We start from the raw sequence: 25063 nt of genomic DNA on the forward strand, positions 1-25063 counted from the left end.
AACTGTTGTGAAGGGTGTTTTCTTCACCAGGGAAAGAATTCTTCGCTCATCCACCACAGTTGTTTTCCGTGGTCTTCCGGGTCTTTTGGTGTTGCTGAGCTCACCGGTGCGTTCCTTCTTTTTAAGAATGTTCCAAACAGTTGTTTTGGCCACGCCTAATGTTTTTGCTATCTCTCTGATGGGTTTTGTTTTTTCAGCCTAATGATGGCTTTACTGATAGTGACAGCTCTTTGGATCTCATCTTGAGAGTTGACAGCAACAGATTCCAAATGCAAATAGCACACTTGAAATGAACTCTGGACCTTTTATCTGCTCATTTTAATTGGGATAATGAGGAATAACACACACCTGGCCATGGAACAGCTGAGAAGCCAATTGTCCCATTACTTTTGGTCCCTTAACAAGTGGGAGGCACATATGCAAACTGTTGTAATTCCTACACCGTTCACCTGATTTGGATGTAAATACCCTCAAATTAAAGCTGACAGTCTGCAGTTAAAGCACATCTTGTTTGTTTCATTTCAAATCCATTGTGGTGGTGTATAGAGCCGAAAATGTTAGAATTGTGTCGATGTCCCAATATTTATGGACCTCACTGTATATATAAAAGTGCGGAAACATTTTGAAGACCCCTCGTATATATTAGAATCTACTTACGAATCCAATTTTGCATGTGCTTTACGTAAACCTTTGTTTGTATCGTTCTTTCATACATTTTTATACCATACATAGTTACATAGTTAGTCTGGCTGAAAAAAAAGTCAAAAGTCCGTCCAGTTCAACCATAGAAAAAAAAAGTAATAATCCTACACCCACACATACACATACATAATCATTGAAATCATAATGATTTTGCACAAATCTTCATAAACATGAAAGTTCTAATTCTGGAATAAACCTTTCCTAGCACATACATATTACAATTTTTCTCAACCACAGAGATCTCTTTAACAGAATTGTATTCATTCACATAAAGGAAAAAAGAAACATTTTGCATCTTTTGGCTTTGATTTTTCTCATCACAACAGTCAAAAATGATCATCAATGTGTCCCCATTAACCATCAGAAAATTGCGCACACATTTTAATGAATATTTTTGAACAATATGCCAGCCTTGCCTAGCTTTATGCAGGCCATAGACGGTTCATTTATCGGCCAATTTTTCGTCCGAAAAACGAAACATCGGTCATTCTGTTGCCGCCAATGATTGCGAAAATCTGCTGTTTTTCACAAATTTTCCAGCATGACTCATAAAAGAAATGAGGAGGAACTGCGAAAATCGGCCGATGCCATTGCCCCACTAACAGTACGAAAATCTTCCGGCTATTCTTTTGGACGAAAAATCGACTGATAAACAAACCGTCTATGGCCTGCACTCATCCTCACGTGTTCTACAGCAAGGCTTTATATGTGCTGCAAAACAGCAGAAATGAATGTCTATTGTAACTGTTATTATGTTGCTTTCCTCCAACTGTTACCCATTCTATATATATATATACAGTATACAGAGCTCAGTAGTGTAGGAATTCTTGTGGCCATTTCTGTTGGTTTATATTTTGGCGGTGGTGTTGGCGGTGATATTCTGGGGACTCGCTGTAGTCTGAGGCACAGAGCTCTGCAGCTTCTCAAGCTTGTACAGTACGATGATTATAATAAGAGGAAGAAGACACATAATGAAGGCCAATATTATAATCATCAGATGTTGGGGTTTCGGTAATATTTTGCACTAAAAACAAGAAGAAGTATTATTGTACGTTGGGTTGTTGTATAATCGATACAAGTGAGTGATGCACGATGTATGATACATTATAATACGCTGTAGGTCAATGTTAGAACTAGGAGTGAGCAAAGAGGAGTTTCCATTTCCTTGAAATTTTGGTAAATCTTTTAGGGTCGGTTCACACTATAGAAACACAGTCCAGATGCATTTCAGCGTGTGCGTTTTTGGTGCGTTCCGTTACATTTTTTCCCCTCTTTTTTTCTATTCAAAAGGGACATGTGCATTCCAGTGCATTTTTGGAGCATTCCAGTGCATTTTTGGTGCATTCCGGAGCATTTTTGATGCATTTTACCGCGTTCTGTGCAGTAACAATGCAGCCTGTTCTTTTTTTTCTGCAACCGGAATGCACTGGAACTGCAAGCGCTGATGTGAACTAGAACATTGATAACCATATCACCTATTTTCTGTGTGTTTTGGATGCAGAAAAAAAAACACACTGAAACACATGGAGTGTGAACTGGCCCTTAGTGAAAAGGCATTGCAATCAACAGGGAAGGAGAAATTAAAGCTATGGCCTTCCATTACCATGTCCCATGATTACTTGTTGATCCTGCCATTGAAGCCTACCTTACAGCTTTCTGTGATTGGGTGGCAACGATGCTGCACTGCTTCTGAATTCAGAAGAGAGTTGTATGGGCAGCAGAGGCGTCCCTAGGGTTGGTGTCACCCGGTGCAGTAACATGTAGTGTCACCCCTCTAGAGAGGAAGGAGCAGTGCCAGTGTAACCATAAAAGAGAATCCCTTGAAGATATGTATCCCCTGAAGCAACTGCACATGTGCCAGTTTCAGACCAAAGTAGCCAATCTCCAACTTTAGCATAGCATGAAATTAAATTAGGATAAAATTCACATCAACTTTGATCAACTTTGATTTGAAATCGAATTTGACTCAAATTTGAATATGAAAAAGAATAGAAGATAAAAGACTAGAATAGAATAGAAAAGAATAGAACAATGATAGAATAGAATACAATATAAAAGAATAGAATAGATTGAAAAAAATAGAATAGAAAAGAATAGAAAAATACAATAGAGTAGAATAAAATAGAAAGAATGTAACTGTTTTCTGAAATTTAATTTCAAATAGAACAGAATAGAAAAGAATATTATAGAATACAACAGAAAGAAAGAATAGGATAGAAAAACAATAGAATAGAATGGACTAGTAAATAATACAATGCATTATAAAGAATAGAATAGATTAGAAGATATTGAAAAAGAAAATAATAGAATAGAAGAGATTAGAATATAATAGAAAAAAGAATAGAATAAAATAAAATACAATAGAAAGAATATAACTGTCTTCTGAAAATCCAATACATCTGAAATCTTTTGGGATTCATTGTCAGTATAAATAGTGTTGGGCTCTATGTTGGAGCCGAGCGTTTGTTTGATTGGAAGATCGGCCGTTCGTGTGTTCAGCAAACATATAAACAGTAAGGGTGGTCAGCGGGCTGTTCTCCTGCACCACAATGCACTGCACCCTGACAGGGCATTGTGATTGGCCAAAGCAATGCATCTGACCACATATCAGGTGCAATGCTTTGGCCAATCATAGTGCATGATGATGTCACAAGGGGGCGAGGTGATGTCATCACAGTATTTCAGAACTGTCAGGCTGGTGCAGCCGTCAGATGGTGGGAGCCAGCAGCGAGAGCGGAGCATTTTTTTCTCTTTTTTCGGGTTGGCGATGGCGATGGCGGTGGGCATCATGATTGATGTTGGATCTACTTCTGGGGACATTTTTTATTTTTGTTTTTAATAATGGAGTTGTCAAAGAATGTCTCCTGTAATTTTTTACACTACACTTTTTTTTGTGAATGGGTAGCAGTAGCATGTACCCCATACTCATTTACGTGGGGGGGTGGTATCTGGGGGTCCTTGTTAAAGGGGGCTTCCAGATTCCAATAAGCCTTCCGCCCGCAGACCCCCACATCCAGCAGGCAGGGTTGTGGTGAACAGGCCCTTGTCCCCATCAACATTGGGACAAGGTGCTTTGAGGGGGAGCCCCCATGCCACCAAAGCACCAACACGGGCTGAGGGCACGTGGCCTGGTATGGTTCAGGAGGGGGGGGGGGGTTGTCTGCTTTCCTGACCTGCTGGGCTGCATGCTGGGATAAGTATGGTGTGGATTTTGGGGAGGACTCCCACGCCATTTAAATTTTGACGTGAGGGTTCCCCTCAAAATCCATACCAGACCCGAAGGGCTTGGTGTGGATGGGGGGGGGGGCTAGTTAAAAAAAAATTATTGGCAAACAATGCCGGCAATTCTTTTAACATTCAGATCGGTGTGTTGAAATACTTTGTAAATTTAAAAATGGCGCTGTTTATCCGATGAAATTGGACGTGATGAATGCTCTGTATAACCACCACACAGTGGCGGAACTACCAGGGTCGCAAAGGTCGCACTTGCAACTAGGCTCTGGAGTTCCGCCACTGTGTGGGGCCCAAAGAGCCCGGAGTGTGGCTCCCAGGGTTGCTAGCTGCAGTTGTAAGCAGAGATTGTTGCATGGATGGGAGTGGAGAGAGAGAAAGGTGGAACTGCTCCTCCTGCCCCTCTCATCCTATGTGTGCCTGAAAATGATGGGAACTATGATGTATGTGGGGGCTCTGGTTACCAGAGACCTCCTTATATCAGAGTTATCCTTTACACCAGAGTCTGCAGTGTTCTCCCTTACATCAGAGTCTGCAGAGTCCCCCTTACAGTCTAAGGGAACTCTGTGAATTCTGAAGTAAAGGGGAACTGTGCAAGTTCAGATTAAGAGAAACTCTGTGAGTTCAGATATAATGGGGAACTCCATGGATTCAGATGCACGGGGAATTCTGCAAATCGAGATGTAAAACGGAGCTCTGCAGATTCAGATGTAAAGGGGAACTCTGCCAGTTCAGATTGAGGGGAACTCTGCCAGTTCAAATCTAAATGGAACTCTGTGGATTCAGATGTAAAGGGGAACTCTGTGGTTTCAGATGTAAAGGGGAACTCTGCGGATTCAGATGAGAGGAGAACTCTGCCAGTTCAGATATAAAGGGGATCTCAGCAGATTCAGATGTAAAAGGGAACTCTGACAGATCAGTTGAACAGGGAATTCTGTGGATTCAGCTGTAAAGAGAAATTCTATGAATTCAGATGTAAAAGGGAACTCTGCTGGTTCAGATGTGAAGGGGAACTCTGTGGATTCAGATGTAAGGGGGAACTCTGTGGATTCAGATGTAAATGGGAAACTCTGTGGATTCAGATGTAAGGGGGGGCGCTTGTGATTAAATCCATATGATTAAAAATGTTATTTAATTCCAAAATATATGTATAGTGTATGCTACAAAAATTGATGATTTGCTCTGCGCCCTGCTGGTCAAACAAAAAAACCTGAATCATCTCTGGGCTGCTTTAATGAGCGTTTTGGCTCTTGTGTGTTACTGGCAGGATCACCAGTTGAAAATAAAGGAAATATAGGCCTATAAAAGAGAAAACTAATGCAGCCATCACATCGAAGGACTGGTAGACCGACTTCATGTTTATTCTTGGGTTTAAATCTGCTTAAAATTACCGAAAATAATTAGTGAATTCAAGAAGTACAACGTGCAGATTCTTCCCCACGGATGAAAATGACGGGTGGACCCATAGCTGCTCCTAGAGATGAATGTTCCTTGGCCAGCTCTAAATTGGCACATTAAGATGACCTGTGACCCGGGGTGTAGGCAGGGGTGAATGCAGTGCCCCTTTAAGATGGGAGTTCTTCAGAAACCCTCCCAGGAAGTGAGATGAGGTGATTTCTTTCCTGGTGGGATCCTTTATAAGTCTAGGGCGGGGTATTGAATTTAAATTTACGGAGGTCCGTCATTAACATTTCCATCCAACAGAGGTCCAAGTCTCATGGTTATGACTCGGATCCTTCATGTCACAGCCCCACCCCCTTACATGACAGTTTGCTCTTCACATCAGTGTCATCAGTTCTCCCTTTACAATACAGCCCCCCTTTACATTACAGACCCCTTTGCATCCAAGAGCCCCCCATTTACATCACAGCCCCCCATTTACATCAAAGCCCTCAATCCCCTCTTCACGTCACAGCTCCCCTCCTTACATAACAATCCCCTCCCCTTCTCATCAGTGTCCTCTGTTACTACTTCACAGTCGCTCTCTCCTTGCATCCATGTCCCCTTAACAATTCCCTTCCTTGTATCCCAGTTTCCTTCACAGCCCCCCTTCCTTGTATCCCAGTTTCCTTCACAGCCCCCCTTCCTTGTATCCCAGTTTCCTTCACAGCCCCCCTTCCTTGTATCCCAGTTTTCTCTACAGCTCTCCCTCCTTGCATCACAGTCCCCTTTACAGCCCCCCTAACTTGCACCCCAGCCCCCTCACATCCCTGCTTTCTTTTATCTCAGACCCCTTCACAGCCCCCCTACCTTACTTGCACCTGAGTCTCCTTCACATCCCCCCCTCCTTGCACCCCAGGCCCCTCACAGTCCCCCTTCTTTGCACTCCAGTTCTCTTCACAGTCCCCCTTCTGTGCACCCCGTCCCCCTCACAGCCCCCCTTATTTGAATCCCAGTCCCCTTCACAGCCCCCCTTTCTTGTATCCTGGTCCTTTTCACATCCCCCTTCCTTCTTTGCAACCTGGTCCCCTTTATGTGAATGCCCCCTCCCTTACATCACATTTTCTCCTGTCAATCACAATCCTTCAATCCCACCTTACACAGCAGGTAGAAGGCAGAAGGTGCAGCATGTCCGGACAGAGGGCGGGAGCTGCCCAACTTTTTATGTTAACAGGCAGATGATTGGTTGCTAGGGCTGCCCCTAGAAACAGATCACATATTTGTTAACTTGGGCAGCTCCTGTCCTCTGTCCGGACATGCTGCACCTTCTGCCTTCTACCTGTTGTTTGGAGATGAAGGTGGCTGCAGGGCGATGGGGCAGCGGGGTGATGGAGCAGAGGGGTGGAAGAAGGAATGGAGCCACGGCACAGAAAGGACTGTCATGCGGTCAGTTTTCGGACTGCGGTCCACCATTTAGTGATACCTGGTCTAGGGGGAGCTTGGTTAGAGGAGTAGGCTGATGGAAATGGAGATGCCTGATTAGAAAGATGCACTGAAGAACTAAAACCAATTTATTGGAACCCAAGGATGGGAACCCCCAATACCGAGTGATGGAAGGTACATTGCCTACTTAAAGAGGACCTGTTCTGTATCACTGTGTTGGGGATTAATCATTACTAAAGACTGTTACTGATTGACTACCTCAAGCACAAACAAAATGGTAATGTACTGAGCCTCTGGCTGAATATTGGTGAATCAAGTGGATGCCTTCTATCTGTGAGAGTGTGAGTTGTGACTGCACATTGTGAGGACCCAGCAGTGGATATCTCATGGAAGGTATACATTGTTGGATACAGGATCCTGAAGGGAGATTACACTAGTTCAAATCTGGTTGGGTTGGAGCTGGTGCTTGATAGGTGATGAAGCCACCCTCTTGTTGGCAATGAGCTGATCTCCTCTATGTAGCACAAGGCAAGTGATCTGGACCCCGATATCACATGGGCCTCAGGTGTCCGTTGGGCTATCAGAGGCCTGTCCTGTAACTATGGAGAAGATGTAAGGCCTTTCACAAGCAGTATCCCCAGTCATAGGTGGATCATTGCCACCTCCACCCAGCACCTCACTCACCAACTTCGAGATTGCCAATCACTTCAAAAACAAGATTGACACAATTCGCAGGGACATTGCTGCTGCCCAGACCTCCTCCCCACCTATCTCCTCCCACACAGCAATCCCCTCAACACCCCTCTCCCTCGGCCTCACCACTGTTCAGATCTCCACCCCACCTAACATCCCTCACACTGAAACCCCCTCAACACTCCACTCCTTCGACCTTACTGCCACTGAGGAGATCACCAAGGTCTTCTCCAAAGCCCGCCTCACCACCCGCCCCCTCGACCCTATCCCCTCACAACTCCTACGACCTCCCTCCTCCTCCATCTTATGCTCCCTCACCCACATCTTTAATCTCTCCCTCTCTTGTGGCGCATTCCCCTCCCCTCTGAAGCACGCACACATCACTCCCATACTCAAAAAGCCCTCCCTGGACCACACTGACCCGAACAACCTCAGACCCTTCTCCCTGCTGCCATTTACATCCAAACTCCTTGAGCGCTTAGTCTACAAAGCCAAAGCTCTCACCTCAATGACAACAACCTCCTCGATCCCCTACAGTCCGGCTTCCGTCCCCTACACTCCACCGAAACTGCCTTACTTAAACTAACCAACGACCTGCTAAACACGAAAGCTAATGGCCACTATTCAGTGCTCCTACTCCTCGACCTCTCTGTGGCCTTCGACACAGTCGACCACCCCCTCCTCCTCAAAAAACTACACTCCCTTGGCCTCAGAGACTCCGCTCTCTCCTGGCTCTCACCCTACCTGTCACAATGCTCCTTCAGCGTTACCTACAACGCTACAACCTCCCCCTCACTCCCCCTCTCTGTCAGGGTCCTTCAAGGCTCAGTCCTCGAGCCCCTTCTCTTCTCCATCTACACCTCTTCCCTTGGCCAACTGATACACTCCCACGGCTTCAACTAACACCTCTATGCCAACGACACTCAAATCTATCTCTCGACCCCCCACCTCACCCCTTCAGTCTCTGCCCAAATCACTAGCCTACTGAGCGACATATCAGATTGGATGTCGCTCCACTTCCTTAAACTGAACCTCTCCAAAACCGAGCTCCTAGTCTTCCCCCCAGCCCACGCACCCCCCCCCCCCACTGACTTCTCCATCACGTCCAACAATGCCACCATCAGGCCCACCCCGCAAGCCAAAAGTACTTGGTGTCATTCTTTACTCCAATCTATCATTCCAGCCCCAAGTCCATTCGCTAACGAACTCGTGCAGACTCCACCTCCGCAACATCGCCAAAATACGCGCGTTCCTAACCCCAGAAACCACCAAACAACTCATCCACTCCCTCATCATATCACGACTTGATTACTGCAGCTCCCTCCTCACTGGCCTCCTCACCACAGGCTATCCCTGCTTTATTTGATCCTGAATACGGCAGCCAGACTCATCCACCTTACCAACCGCTCCATCTCCGCCACCCCCCTCTGCCAATTCCTCCACTGGCTTCCGATTGCCCAACGGATCAAATTCAAAATCCTAACACTGACGTACAAAGCTGACGTACATTGGATTGCTCTACAGACAGGAACAGTCCACTGCTGGACCTTGGGGGAGCGCAGTTTTCCGGTGCATTGGTGGGTAAGGTGAGTATAGTCGTTCTCCCACCCCCTAGAAATAATCCATGCAGTGAGGACACAGCCCCACTGCATGATAACAAAAAAGAAAAAATATTCCTGGAGTTTTGCTTTAAAGTGCACACCTTGTATATTCGGATGTACTTACCAGGAGTCTTCTATTGTGAGCTGTAAGAAACAAAAACAGACAATTACAAGTCTGTATCACAAAATATTTAGTATATTGTTAAATGCCAGAGAAACCACAATACCTCAACTAAGATAAATGTCTTTTACCTTCCATATGTATCTAGAATGAGGAATACCTGAGAAGGGGTGTATTTACCACAAGGCAAGAAAGCCATTTGTCTAGGGGGGCATTATTTAGGGGGGCAGCACTGCCCCCTGGAAGAAGGACATATTTGGAATGGGAACCAGGTGGGGACCCAGAGAGGCTTCAAGCTGCTTGATGGTGCATGCAGAGCCCAACTGTTGTTCCCGGGGATGTCCAAACCTGTAAAGGTGCGTGTCTTTCTCTCTGTCGCTGTGGAGGGGGTGTTAGTGAAGGCTCTCTCGGGTGGGTGGTGGGTGGGGGATGGAACAGGGTTGTTGTTGGTCACTGCCTCTCAACGGGTGTGGGGGGGGGGGGGTCTGGTGTTGGTCGGTGTAAGGCTCTCTTTCTGCCGGGGATGAGGGTGCCTGATTTTTTTGTGTTGCCTAGGGAAGCACAAAACCTAAATACTCCACTGTACCTGAGCAGACTGTTTTACTGTAGTCAGGCATTTTAGGGAAAATGAAGATCAGAGGATTGCTAGGTAGAGAAGTCTGTCCCCTAACAGCATGCAGCATGAAGGATCCTTGCTCTCTGTGTAAGCAGAGGTATCTCTGCAAAGATCTGACATAATACCTGATGAGTCAGAGCCAGAGCTCTCCAATCAGCAAAGCTCAGTAGTTGCCTGCTGAAAGGAAACCCCCAACGTGTCAGACCTCTGCAGAGAGACTACTGTTTCCACACAGTGAGGAAGGGTTCAGTATCTGGGGAAGGACCAGGATTTCATACTAAAGATGCGGTTGCTTTTTGAAAACAAAACAATGTTAATATTTGGCACACCTTTTGTTTTGAGGCCCCTGGAATGTATTAAACTAATGTAAACTGCAAATTTAATAGGGCTTCAGGCTCGGTTCACACCGCCGCGACTTGGGATCCGACTTGTCACGTGACATGTGAAATCCCATAATAGTCAATGAGAGCCGTCCTAATTAGCATGACTGAAGTCGCTCCGACTTTGGAAAAGGTTCCCATACTACTTAAAGATGACTTCTATCCAACTTGTGCCCATAGACTGTAATGGAGGTCACCTCCAAGATGGATCCTCATCTACATTGATGTGATTTGGATCCAACATTGCAGGAAGATTATCCAGGCATTCCCTGAAAGTTGCTTCAGAGTTGTTTTTTTATTTATTTCAGGTACTTATATAGTGCTCTCAATGTACACAGCGCTTTACATATATATTGTACATTCACATCAGTCCCTAACCCTCAAGGGGCGTACAATCTAAGGTCCCTAACTCACATCATACATACACATACTAGGGCCAATACAGGCAGGATCCAATGAACCGCTTTCCCGTTGCCCTATAGCAGATATACTGCTACAGGGCAGCAGGGGTGTGCAAAATCACATATATACTGTATATATACTTGATTTTGCATTTCCGGGTAGGGGGCACATGCGCGCCCTACCCACACCGCCATCGCAGCCACAGCTGTCATTCGCCAAGTCCCGCCGGTGATTACCCACCAACACCCGGTGATTACCGAGCATCTCCGAGGGGAAGGAGAACTGTTTTGTTGAGTAATCCTCCTCCCTGTAAGCTCCTGCACACTGCACAGCACAGCCATCCAGAGCAGTGTGATTACAGTGAAGCACACAGACCCCGCCCCCTAGTAAAACACTCCCAGCACACAGTTAACCCTTTGATCGCCCCAGATGTTAACCCCTTCCTACTCAGTGCCATTAGTACAGTGTCTTTGTTTTAGCACAGATCACTGTATTGGTGTCACTGGGGATGTCACTTCCCCCCACTGTCAGAATGCCCGCCGCAGCCCCACTATAAGTCTCTGATCGCCGCCATTGCTATACCACCATTTGTAAATGCTATAACTTTCACGTAAACCAATTAATTTACACATATTGCCATTTTTTTTTTAGCAAAGACATTTCGCAGAATACAAAGTGGCCTAAATTTATGATGAAATTTGATTTTTAAATTTTTTTTACTGAACATGTTTAATAGCAAAAAGTCAAAAATATTGTTTTTTACTCAAAATTGTTTTTTTTTATAGCGCAAAAAAATAAAAAATGCACAGGCAATCAAATACCACTGAAAGAAAGCTCAATTTGTGGGAAAAAATACGTACATTTCATTTGGATGCAGCGTTGCATGACTGCGCAATTGTCAGTTAAAATAACGCAGCACCGTAATGCAAAAAATGGCCTGGTTGGGAACTCCTCTGGAGGGCAAGTGGTTAACCCAGGGGTGGGCAAACTTTTTGACTTGAGGGCCGCAATGGGTTCATATATTGGACCCGGGGGCCGGACCAAGAGTAGATGAATGATGTGTATGTGTCATCCATAGTAAGTATAGTAATATTCCCCCATAGTAAGCATAGTAATTAATCCCCCATATAGTAATTCATCCCCCATAGTAATTCATCCCCCATATAGTAATTCATCCCCCATAGTAATTCATCCCCCATAGTATTTCATCCCCCATATAGTAATTCATCCCCCATATAGTAATTCATCCCCCATATAGTAATTCACCCCCCATATAGTAATTCATCCCCCATAGTAATTCATCCCCCCTATAGTAATTCATCCCCCCTATAGTAATTAATCCCCCCTATAGTAATTCATCCCCCCTATAGTAATTCATCCCCCATATAGTAATTCATCCCCCATATAGTAATTCATCCCCCATAGTAATTCATCCCCCATATAGTAATTCATCCCCATATAGTAATTCATCCCCTATAGTAATTCATCCCCCATATAGTAATTCATCCCCCATATAGTAATTCATCCCCCATATAGTAATTCATCCCCATATAGTAATTCATCCCCCATAGTAATTCATCCCCCATATAGTAATTCATCCCCCATATAGTAATTCATCCCCATATAGTAATTCATCCCCCATATAGTAATTCATCCACCATATAGTAATTCATCCCCCATAGTAATTCATCTCCCATATAGTAATTCATCCCCCATATAGTAATTCATCCCCCATATAGTAATTCATCCCCCATAGTAATTCATCCCCCCTATAGTAATTCATCCCCCATATAGTAATTCATCCCCCATAGTAATTCATCCCCCCTATAGTAATTCATCCCCCATATAGTAATTCATCCCCCATATAGTAATTCATCCCCCCTATAGTAATTCATCCCCCCTATAGTAATTCATCCCCCATAGTAATTCATCCCCCATATAGTAATTCATCCCCCCTATAGTAATTCATCCCCCCTATAGTAATTCATCCCCCATAGTAATTCATCCCCCATATAGTAATTCATCCCCCATATAGTAATTCATCCCCCATAGTAATTCATCTCCCATATAGTAATTCATCCCCCATATAGTAATTCATCCCCCATATAGTAATTCATCCCCCATATAGTAATTCATCCCCCATAGTAATTCATCCCCCATATAGTAATTCATCCCCCATAGTAATTCATCCCCCCTATAGTAATTCATCCCCCATAGTAATTCATCCCCCATATAGTAATTCATTCCCCATATTAAGTCCCCAAGTCCCCCCTGTCAATTCACTTACCTTTGCTCCGTGCGTTCCTCTCGCTGTTCCGGTGTAGCATGAAAATCTGTCTCCTATGAGGTTCTGTCCCCCTCGACGTATCTGCGCATGTGCCAGTTTCAGGCATTAGCAGCCGATCGGCGATCTCCGGCACATGCGCAGATACGTTGAGGGGGACAGATCCTCATAGGAGACATATTTTCATGCTACACCGGTCTTCAGGGCGGACTGTGAGAGGAGCCTAGCTCCCCCCGCGTTTGTCACGCTGCCCCGCCTACACACATCCTGACAGCCATCCTGACAGTATCACGCTCCGCGGGCCGGATTAAAAGGTCCGCCGGGCCGTAGTTTGCCCATTGCTGGGTTAACCTCTCAGCATGTATTTGGAGTGTGGGAGGAAACCCACATGGGCACAGAGAGAACATGCAACCTCCAGGCAGGTGGTACAGATTTGTACCAATGATACTAATACCGCCAGGCGAAGCGCTAACCATTTAGCCCCTGTGCTGTTGCTTCAGAGCTTCTTCAAAGTCACTTTAAAATAGTACTCCAGTTGCTTGGCAAAGTCGCACTGTAAGTCGCGCTACTTTCAGGTCGCGGTGATGTGAACCGACACTTATACATGAAATGTATCGAGAAATATTAAGCAGCAAACAGGTAAAAAATGTGCATTGATCTGAAATGACGGCCCAATAAAACTCCAATGACCAGCTGAGTTTGTTTTACCCTTAATTACCTTCTAAGATGCGTTGGATCTCTCCTAGATTTTTCTGGTTCTTTGGTGAATTTGTCTTACGTTTAGAGCTGAAGATGAAGAGATCCCGGGCACATTTAGCAATGCTGGGCTGGTCATGCAGAATCTGGGTCTTCCTATCACTGGCATGTTTTTCTACATCATCTATTACCACAATCACATTATCCCTTCCTGGAAACACACAATAATCGGTTATAATTGTATAATTCATGGAGGCTCAATCACGGCATCATCACCAACACCCTCTCCATTCTCATGTGAGCATTAATCAAACACTAAAGCCGGACAGAGATGGAGACATTATCTTTCCTGCAACCACTGGTAGCAGGAGCCATTGTGTTCTCCTGGAGGGGGAGAAATAATCGCACATAAAATTCGACAGGCTGGTTATACCCAAGTTGATCGATCGATCAGCTCGAGTACATTCAGTCTGCTCAAACATGATCTATGACCTATGGTCCATAGTAGGCCTAATCCCTTCACGCTGACATCACACAGATATGTGACCTCACAGAACTGGGATTTTTTCCATGGGGATGCATATTTGCTTACCTGTCTGTGTGCTGGGAGCGCGCCGTACTGACCGGGGTGACACTGAGAGCCCCAGGTCGCATTCTAATGATCGGGACCCAAGACTCCTGAGTCTGGGTGACATGATTGCTGAGATAGCCTCTGATTGGTTTTCACAGGGATCAGTCACTATGAAGCCCACCCCCCTTGTTTTTTTTCTCTCTGAATACATTGTATCTCTCTCTCTCCTGGCAGAAAGAAAAAAAATAAACAACTGTTTGTAAAACAAGAAGATAAATAAATAAATATTAAAAAATAAAATAAAAAAAAAAATAAAGAAAAAATAACTAGATCAAGGTTTGATCTAGTTCAGTGCCAGGGTTAGTGTTTGGGTCAAGGTCAGGGTCAAAGGTCAAGGTCAAAGGTCAGGGCATGAGTGTCAGTTAGTGTCAGTGTCAATGTGCTTTAGGTAAAAAAACTAAATGCTCACTATTGTTTCTGGGCTGTAGTAATAAACAACAAATATCACACACATATATGGTATCGCTGCGATCGTCAAGAGCTGGAAAATTAATTTTGGGTTGTTCTTTGGTGGTAAGTAATGGTAGTAACAAGAAACACACAGCTAAATAAAAAAAAATACTATTTTGGGACAGTGTTCCTTTGATAATAAAAAAAGTCAAGAGATATCCATTATCTTTCACCACCAAATGAAAGCGCAATTTGTCCTGAAAAAAAACAAGGTTTAATTCACCTGAATGTACACAGTAGTTGTAATGGGATGTATGGTTTTACTAACACGTCAACGTTGTACAATTTGACTTAGGCTTTAATATTTGTTTTACCCTCAGGCATGAAGGGGTTAAGCATCAAAAAGAACAAAAATGAATCACGTTAGGTCTTCCGTGCATTTGGATTGGGGCACCAACTGGGGTTTGCAGTGCACCTAACCTCTGAACAAAGAGTTGTCCTCGGTAAACTGTTTTAACATGGGACTGTTCCTTTTTAGAGTTATTTGCAAGAAAGGCCAATAAACCAGTAAATGTAATGTACAGATCTGAACAAGTGACGTCACACATTTCAGTTAATCACAGTTAAGATAGAAACATAGGAAAGTGACAGCAGAAAAAAGACCAAGTGGTCCGTCCAGTCTCCCTGTGTTTTCTTTTCTTTTTTTTTTTAACTTATTTATGTTTTAGGTTTTTCTTTCTTTTTTTTTTTTTGATACCTTTTTTTTTTGTCAGTGTTTGCGTGTTTGAAGTCACTTACTGTTGACTGGCTCACTACCTCTGCTGGAAGCCTATTCCAAGCATCAACTACCTCTTCAGTAAAATAATACTTTCTAGGATTAGTTTTGAACTTTCCTCCTGTCCGTTTGAGGTCATGTCCCCGTGTTCTTCATTTTGGTTTCATACTGAAAATCCTGCCCTCTTGAACCTTATTCACCCCATTGATGTATTTAAAGGTTTCAGTCATGTCTCCCCTTTCCCTTCTTTCCTTCAGACTGTACATGTTAAGTTACTCAAAACTCTCCTGATATGTTTAATCCCCCAGACATTTCACCATTATTACCCGTCTCTGGACTCGTTCTATCTTATCAATATCTTTTTGTAAATGAGATCTCCAAAACTGGACATGGTGTTATAAATGAGGTCTAACTAAAGATCTATATAGAGGAATCAGGACCTCCTTCCTCCTGCTGGTGACACCTCTAGTGATAGGATCTATATAGAGGAATCAGGACAACCTTCCTCCTGCCGGTGACCCCTCTAGTGATAGGATCTATATATAGGAATCAGGACCTCCTTCCTCCTGCCGGTGACCCCTCTAATGATATAAAGATCTATATAGAGGAATCAGGACCTCCTTCCTCCTTCCGGTGACCCCTCTAGTGATAGGATCTATATAGAGGAATCAGGACCTCCTTCCTCCTGCTAGTGACCCCTCTAGTGATATATAGATCTATATAGAGGAATCAGGACCTCCTTCCTCCTGCTGGTGACACCTCTAGTGATAGGATCTATATAGAGGAATCGGGACCTCCTTCCTCCTGCTAGTGACCCCTCTAGTGATATATAGATCTATACAGAGGAATCATGACCTCCTTCCTCCTGCTGGTGACCCCTCTAGTGATATAAAGATCTATATATAGGAATCAGGACCTCTTTTCTCCTGCTAGAGACCCCTCTAGTGATATATAGATCTATATAGAAGAATCGGGACCTCCTTCCTCCTGCCGGTGACCCCTCTAGTAATATAAAGATCTATATAGAGGAATCAGGACCTCCTTCCTCCTGCTGGTGATCCCTCTAGTGATATAAAGATCTATATAGAGGAATCAGGACCTCCTTCCTCCTGTTGGTGACCCCTATAGTAATATAAAGATCTATATAAAGGAATCAGGACCTCCTTCCTCCTGCCGGTGACCCCTCTAGTGATATAAAGATCTATATAAAGGAATCAGGACCTCCTTTCTCCTGTTGGTGACCCCTCTAGTGACATAAAGATTCTTAAAGATCTATATAGAGGAATCGGGACCTCCTTTCTCCTGTTGATGACCCCTCTAGTAATATAAAATCTATATACGGGAATCAGGACCTCCTTCCTCCTGCTGGTGATCCCTCTAGTGATAGGATCTATATAGAGGAATCAGGACCTCCTTTCTCCTGCTGGTGATCCCTCTAGTGACATAAAGATCCTTAAAGAGGAATCAGGACCTCCTTCCTCCTGCTGGTGACCCTCTAGTAAGGAGGTCAGAGGAGAAAGAAGAATTTTTGGATTTTCTTCCCCAACAGCCTCACCATATGGCTGATCTAAATAAAATGAGCCCACCAAGTTTCTTAGATAACAGGGTAAGTTTAATGCGGATCACAAATGGACCATTCCTGTCCTAAACGTGCTAGGTGATAATGAGCAAACAACCTATTTCTTACATACTTCTCAGGTTGTTGGAAATTCTCTATGCTTCCCATTTAATCCTTTTAGAAGTGAAGACTAGTGATCCACCACTGCAGCCAAGGCCCGAGCTATGCAGTCTTTTTTACCACCCCTCATCATAATATCACTATACTGCTGCTTTCATCAGGACTAGAGATGAGCGAAGAAATGAAAAATTCGATTCGGCTGATTTGGCGAATTCCAGCATGAAATTCGATTTGATGCGAATTTCTCCGCTACGAAGATGACTTATAAAAAGGGTTTCTAGGCTTCAGAGAGCCTTTAAATTAGTGCAGAACACTGTACCTTTAATTTAAATGCCCTTGGAGATGAGGAAGGAGAAGGAGAAGGAGAAGGATGAGAAGAAGGAGAAGGAGAAGGAGAAGGATGAGAAGAAGGAGAAGGATGAGAAGAAGGAGAAGGATGAGAAGAAGGAGAAGGAGAAGGATGAGAAGAAGGAGAAGGAGAAGGATGAGAAGAAGGAGAAGGATGAGAAGAAGGAGAAGGAGAAGGATGAGAAGAAGGAGAAGGATGAGAAGAAGGAGAAGGAGAAGGATGAGAAGAAGGAGAAGGATGAGAAGAAGGAGAAGGATGAGAAGAAGGAGAAGGAGAAGGATGAGAAGAAGGAGAAGGATGAGAAGAAGGAGAAGGATGAGAAGAAGAAGGATGAGAAGAAGGAGAAGGATGAGAAGAAGAAGGATGAGAAGAAGGAGAAGGAGAAGGATGAGAAGAAGGAGAAGGAGAAGGATGAGAAGAAGGAGAAGGATGAGAAGAAGGATGAGAAGAAGGAGAAGGATGAGAAGAAGGAGAAGGATGAGAAGAAGGAGAAGGAGAAGTATGAGGAGAAGGAGAAGGATGAGAAGAAGGAGAAGGAGAAGGATGAGAAGAAGGAGAAGGATGAGAAGAAGGAGAAGGATGAGGATAAGGAGAAGGATGAGAAGAAGGAGAAGGATGAGAAGAAGGAGAAGGATGAGAAGAAGGAGAAGGAGAAGGATGAGAAGAAGGAGAAGGATGAGAAGAAGGAGAAGGAGAAGGATGAGGAGAAGGAGAAGGATGAGAAGAAGGAGAAGGATGAGAAGAAGGAGAAGGAGAAGGATGAGAAGAAGGAGAAGGATGAGAAGAAGGAGAAGGAGAAGGATGAGAAGAAGGAGAAGGAGAAGGATGAGAAGAAGGAGAAGGATGAGAAGAAGGAGAAGGATGAGAAGAAGGAGAAGGAGAAGGAGAAGGATGAGAAGAAGGAGAAGGATGAGAAGAAGGAGAAGGAGAAGGATGAGAATAAGGAGAAGGATGAGAAGAAGGAGAAGGATGAGAAGGAGAAGGAGAAGCAGAAGAAGAAGGATGAGAAGAAGGAAAAGGAGAAGGATGAGAAGATGGAGAAGGAGAAGGATGAGAAGAAGGAGAAGGAGAAGGATGAGAAGAAGGAGAAGGAGAAGGATGAGAAGAAGGAGAAGGATGAGAAGAAGGATGAGAAGAAGGAGAAGGATGAGAAGAAGGAGAAGGATGAGAAGAAGGAGAAGGATGAGAAGAAGGATGAGAAGAAGGAGAAGGATGAGAAGAAGGACAGTTCTGTGACAGTTTCTGTCTATTTCTGACAGTTCTGGGACATTCACTCCATACAGCGGTTTCAACCGCTGTATGGAGGGAATGTCATAGAACTGTCAGAAATAGACTATTTCTGACAGTTCTGGGACATTCCTTTCATACAGCGGTTGAAACATTGTATCTATTTGTTTCCATAAATGGATCCATTTATGGAAACAAATAGATACAATGTTTCAACCGCTGTATGGAAGGACAGTCCCAGAACTGTCATTAATAGTCTATTTCTGACAGTTCCATGACATTCCCTCCATACAGCGGTTGAAACAGCTGTATGGAGTGATTGTCCCAGAACTGTCATAAATAGTCTATTTCTGACAGTTCTGGGACATTCACTCCATACAGCTGTTTCAACCGCTGTATGGAGGGAATGTCATGGAACTGTCAGAAATAGACTATTAATGACAGTTCTGGGACTGTCCTTCCATGCAGCGGTTGAAACATTGTATCTATTAGTTTCCATTTAGGATACAGATGTTTCAACCGCTGTACATGTGAAGAAGCTGTGAGAGAACTGTCAGAAATAGAGGAACTCTGCACATACACTTTTTGCCGGCTTGGAATTATTCTTCTTTTCATCCTACTTCTTCTTCTTCTTCTTCTTCTTCTTCTTCTTCTTCTTCTTCTTCATCCTCATCCTCATCCTCTTCTTCTGAGGATGAGGATGAAGAAGAAGAAGAAGTAGGATGAAAAGAAGAATAATTCCAAGCCGGCAAAAAGTGTATGTGCAGAGTTCCTCTATTTCTGACAGTTCTCTCACAGCTCCTTCACATGTACAGTGGTTGAAACATCTGTATCCTAAATGTAAACTAATAGATACAATGTTTCAACCGCTAAACTTGTGTTCCTTCTGTCAGAGAACTGTCAGAAATAGCGGAGCTCACTGCAGGGACACTTTTGCCGGCTGATCGGGAAATGTTCGATTCGCGCACCCGAAGTAGGCAAAATTTCGGTTTCGACGCGAATCGAATATTTCCTGAAATTCGACTCGAATTCCGGTTCGCCTGGTTCGATTCGCTCATCTCTAATCAGGACCATTTGGGGATCCCACCGACGGACCCAATAGGAAATGTCCACATTACCAGGCAACAGCACAGGTGCCTGTAAAAGATCCTCCCACTCTTCCGTTCAGAAGACAGAAGACTCGCGACCCGGCACCTAAAGTGTCCACAGATTCAGGGGTACATTTGGCCCATTTTCTCTTATTAAGTAGTATTACAAAAAAAAAACAAAAACAAAGGAAATTTCCTAGATCTTCCTTGTTTTTTCCAAGACTACAGAAACACTTTAGTTAACTGAATGCATGTTCTCTCACCTAGTATACGCCATAAAGTCTCCAACTCCTCATCATACAGAGCGTCCGCCACGTTGGTGACATTCAATCGTCCTCTGTTCTTGGTGTGGTAGAGAATAGCGAATGAGCATTGATGGGCCTCATGACTGAGGTTAACGCAGGGTATGTAGACTGGACGGACATCTTTCACCAATGAGGAGTTCAGGAGGAAACCAATCAGCCATTTATAGCAATCCTGGTGATCTCTGGAGAAGAATCCAACGACAGCGTTTCGGAACATCCTCCGTTTGCTCTGCAGAGACTCCCTGAAACCTAGATATGGATGTTATTCCAATACAGAGACCATGAGTGCTGGCAAAGGACAAGACAAAGACAAAGACAAGACAAAAGGCCGTAGGATGCCCTTTTACAAAAGATAAAATGCAGTGCAGGAAACAATGGTCAGGAAGGCCTGGCTCACAGTCTCCACTCTAATTCATCCCAAAGGTGTTCTATGGGGTTGAGGTCAGGACTCTGTGCAGGCCAGTCAAGTTCCCCCACCCCAAACTGGCTCCTCCATGTCTTTATGGACCTTGCTTTGTGCACTGGTGGGCAGTCATGTTGGAACAGGAAGGGGCCATCCCCAAACTCCTCCCACAAAGTTGGGAGCATGAAATTGTCCAAAATGTCTTGGTATACTGACGCCTAAAGAGTTCCCTTCACTAGAACTAGGGGGCCAAACCCCTGAAAAAAAAAACCCACACCATAATTCCCCCTCCACCAAACTTTACATTTGGCACAATGCAGTCAGGCAAGCACCGTTCTCCTGGCAATCGCCAAACAAAGACACGTCCATTGGATTGCTAGACAGAGAAGCGTGATTGGTCACTCCAGAGAACACGTCTCCACTGCTCTAGAGTCCAGTGGTGGCGTGCTTTACACCACTGAATCTGACACTTTGCATTGCACTTGGTGATGTAAGGCTTGGATACAGCTGCTTGACCATGGAAACCCATTCCATGAAGCTCTCTACGCACTGTTGTTGGGCTCATCTGAAGGCCACACCAAGTTTGGAGGTCTTTAGCTATTGACTCTGCAGACAGTTGGCGACTTCTGCACACTGTGCGCATCAGCATGCGTTGACCCTGCTCTGTCATTCTACGTGGCCTACCACTTGGTGGCTGAGTTGCTGTTGTTCCCAGTTGCTTCCACTTTGTTCTAATCCCACTGTTGAGCGTGAAATATTTAGTAGCCAGGAAATGTCACGGATGAACTTATTGCCCAGGTGGCCACCTATCACGGGACCACGCTTGGAGCCACTGAGCTCCTGAGAGCGACCCATTCTTTCACCAATGTCTGTAGAAGCCGTCTGCATGCCTAGGGGCTTGATTGTATACACCTGTGTCCATGGAGGGGATTGGAACACCTGAATCACATGATTTGGAGGGCGGGGCCAATACTTTTGGCAATATAGTGTATATACTATATATATGTGTATATATATACATATATATATATATATATATATATATAATTTTTTTTTTTTAACTTGCTGGTCTGTTGGTGGTCTTCCCTTTCGGTGACCTTGACATACATTCCCTTATTGCCCCTGTAGATCTAACCTCTCACTAATGTGACTCTGGTAATCCTATTGGCTCTTATTGGCTTCTGACCTTTGTTCACCATTATTGCTACTGTATATCTATTGTATTTATTCTATGGGAACATTGTCACTGGGATCGCCAGTGACGACAAATACAAAATGTTGCAACTTTCGACATTTCCAATCACTTTGGTGGGATTTCCTCCCATTTCCTACTGTGTTTACAGGACTGGAAGTAATGGGAAATCTCCCCTGCAGGACGTAGGAAAAAATAAACCCATGAAGGATTTAACTCTTCTGCACTCTGAGAAAAAATGGTTATACATATATTTTTTTAAATTATTTTAATGAAAGTGATTGTAAATCCTGGTTCACACTGGATCTGACCTTGAAATTATGTGACTTCACTTGAAGTCGTGTGATTTCAAAGTCGGATGGCAGTGCAACTTTGGGTGCGACTTCATAGACATCTGTGCGACTTCTTGCATCCCCAAATAGACAAAAGTAGTGCAGGAACTACTTTTCTAACCAGAGCGACTCTGACGGTTCCATTGCCGATCATTAGAGGCAATTTGAATGTACAAATCACACTAGTGTGAACCAGGACTAATGGCTGATTGTTTAAAGAATAACAAACAGATTATACTTACCTGTTGTGAGTAATGGTTTTACACAGACCAGCCCCAATTTTCCTCTTTTTGAGTCCCCTGCCAGGACTCCTGGCCCCTCCATCCTGCCAAGTGCCCCCACAGCTATCACCTTGCTATGGGAGCAACCAAGCAGGTTTGCTCCTGAGATTCTGCTCTGTGTGTCCATTCACACATGGACCTTGGCTTGGCCCCGCCCTCCACTCTCTCCTCATTGACTCACTGACTGTGATTGACAGCAGCAGGAGCCAATGGCTTCCGCTGCTGTCTCAGCCAATGAGAATAGAGAAATCCAGGACAGCCAAGGCTCTCCTACACATCGCTGGATCGAGATGGGGCTTGGGAAAATATTGGGGGTCTGTGAGGGGGAGCTGCAAACAGAAGGTTTAGCCTTTACAACTACTTTAAGAGCTTTGAGAAGAAGTATGAACATATAAAAATAGAAAAAGAGGCAATAAAAGGTGTAAAGGCCACAACTGGCTCCGCAGCTGGTCATGCAGGATCAATACAAATTCCACAAAACACAACCCCCTCCACCCCCCTCTTACAAACCTCCCCCTCCACCCTACCCTCTTGTAACCCCCAGCTCCTTTCTGTGCAATACTCTCCCATTTTCCCAACACAAGTGATTCTTTAACTGCTTCCCCACCGCCCTATAGCAGAACTACTGCTACATAGCGGCAGGGCTGTGCGAAATCAGGTATATATATATGATTTCGCATTTCCGGGTTTTGTGGCATGCACCGCCCTACCTGCACCACCATTGGTGGCTACAGATATCAATCAAGGGGTCCCCGACGGGGATTCCCCGCTGGCACCCGGCGATCACCGAGTAACACTGACAGGGGAGAGACCTGTGCATGGGTGGACTGACCATTTAGCCACTCGGGCACTGCTCAAGGGCCCAGGGTCAGTAGGGGGCCCCATGAGAGGCCCCTGGTACCTTTCATTGGCTTTTTCATAGGCTTTTGTGGGTGTAGGCAAGGACATGGGGGCCCCATAATCCCCTTATGCCCGGAGGCCCCATGAGTTGTCAGTCCGCCCCTGGACCTCTGTGTAAACAACACGTCTTTCGCCTGTCAGCAAGGACATGCTGCTTTGTATCTCTCCACACAGCATGTCTCCCTAGTAAAACACACACAGTTAACCCTTTGATCGCCCCTCATGTTAACCCCTTCCTGCCCAGTGCCATTAGTACAGTGTCAGTGCTTTTTATTAGTGTCATTAGTGTATTAGTGTCACTGGGGATGTTAGTGTCACCAAATCAGTTCCCCCCCAGTGTCAGAATTCCCGCCGCAGTCCCACTATAAGTCGCTGATCGCCGCCATTACTAGTATTGCAAAAAAAAAACCCCATGAAACAAAAAAGCCAAAAATAAAGTTTTTTTCTCAAATTGTTGGTCTTTATTTTATTCATAGTGCAAAAAATAAAAACGCAGAGATGATCAAATACCACCAAAAGAAAGCTCCATTTATAGGAAAAAAGGACACAAATTTAATTTGGGTGCAGCGTTGCACGACTGTGCAATTGTCAGTTAAAGTAACGCAGCGCCGTATCATAAAAAATGGCCTGGTCAGAAAGGGCGGTAAATCCTCTGGAGGCGAGGGGTAAAGTAGAGTTGGGGAAGGGTGAGGACAGCTGTCAGGTTTGTATTGCCATACTCTTCTTATTTGGGAAGAGTTTTTTATTTTCGGTGGTCACCAGGACAGGAAGTGAAGTATATTCTCCACAACAGGGACACAGATGGCAATGAAAACACTCATGAATGTTCTAACCACAACCAAAACTAAATCTCGGTTGTGGCTGGATTTTTCATTCCTCTAGGCACATAGGCTGCTCGTTAATTACCTGTTCACCAGGTTCGGGGGCTTATCCTCTCGGGGTGGACAGCCGTTCCTCTGATTTTCTGGGATGATGGGACTTTGTCCGCGGTCTTTATTTAGAAAGTGAAAGCAGATCCTATATGCATTGTGGAAGAAACCACCAGCCAGTTGTCACCCCGGTATTCATCCTACGACTGCACATTCTATCCCCTCCTCCAATCACAGCACAGATCTCATCTAATTTATTCACATTTTAGGCTGACAAGAAAAGAATGTGACAGATCTGGTTTCCTCCCAGAAACAGTGATATTTCCCATCTGTAAATGGTGACAACACTGCTGTATGAACAAAAGAACAAAAAAATGTATTCCTGTTCAACACCTTATTTGGACTAATTAGCCCTAATTAACTCCTTGCTCACCTTACCCCTAAGCTAATACTTTTCTGCTAAATAATATTGTTGTTTTTTTTTTTACTTTTGCATTTATGTTGTTTGTAATGTTTTTAAAGTGTTACTAAACTCCGGACCCTGCATTCACTATATCTGCTCTCCCCGGACCCCGCATTCACTATATCCGCTCTTCCCGGACCCCGCATTCACTATATCCGCTCTCCCCGGACCCTGCATTCACTATATCCGCTCTCCCCGGACCCCGCATTCTCTATATCCGCTCTCCCAGGACCCTGCATTCACTATATCCGCTCTCCCCGGACCCCGCATTCACTATATCCGCTCTCTCCGGACCCCGCATTCACTATATCCGCTCTCCCCGGACCCCGCATTCACTGTATCCGCTCTCCCCGGACCCCGCATTCACTATATCCGCTCTCCCCGGACCTCGCATTCACTATATCCGCTGTCCCCGGACCCCGCATTCACTATATCCGCTCTCCCCGGACCCTGCATTCACTATATCCGCTCTCCCCGGACTCTGCATTCACTATATCCGCTCTCCCCGGACCCCGCATTCACTATATCCGCTCTCCCCGGACCCTGCATTCACTATATCCGCTCTCCCCGGACTCTGCATTCACTATATCCGCTCTCCCCGGACCTCGCATTCACTATATCCGCTCTCCCT

At 44.6% G+C, this 25063-nt stretch overlaps 1 protein-coding gene across 1 annotated transcript; it reads right to left on the bottom strand.

The window, feature by feature from the left end:
- Window positions 1–1227: 1227 nt before the first annotated feature.
- Window positions 1228–24153, bottom strand: LOC149457612 (uncharacterized). Its single transcript, XM_089683468.1, has 5 exons — window positions 24007–24153; window positions 19951–20241; window positions 13572–13760; window positions 9175–9194; window positions 1228–1726 (listed from the first exon to the last, which is right to left on the bottom strand). The coding sequence occupies exons 2-5, from the start codon at window positions 20207–20209 to the stop codon at window positions 1550–1552; spliced, it is 645 nt and encodes a 214-aa protein (XP_089539594.1). The 5' UTR covers window positions 20210–20241; window positions 24007–24153; the 3' UTR covers window positions 1228–1549.
- Between the last annotated feature and the right edge of the window lie 910 nt (window positions 24154–25063).

The sequence above is a fragment of the Staurois parvus genome, unplaced genomic scaffold (genome assembly GCF_062004578.1).
Source record: "Staurois parvus isolate SC_StPar_1 unplaced genomic scaffold, SC_StPar_1.0 ptg000311l, whole genome shotgun sequence".
Taxonomy (NCBI): Eukaryota; Metazoa; Chordata; class Amphibia; order Anura; family Ranidae; genus Staurois; species Staurois parvus.

What these genes read in the sequence shown, in the direction of transcription:
- LOC149457612 (XM_089683468.1), bottom strand. Translation starts at nt 20,209, where the DNA reads ATGTTCCGAAACGCTGTCGTTGGATTCTTCTCCAGAGATCACCAGGAT. An exon ending in GATCCAACGCATCTTAGAAG is followed by an intron (nt 9,195 to 13,571) that starts GTAATTAAGGGT and finishes TGTTTCTTACAG; the next exon opens with CTCACAATAGAAGACTCCTG. An exon ending in CTCACAATAGAAGACTCCTG is followed by an intron (nt 1,727 to 9,174) that starts GTAAGTACATCC and finishes TCTTGTTTTTAG; the next exon opens with TGCAAAATATTACCGAAACC.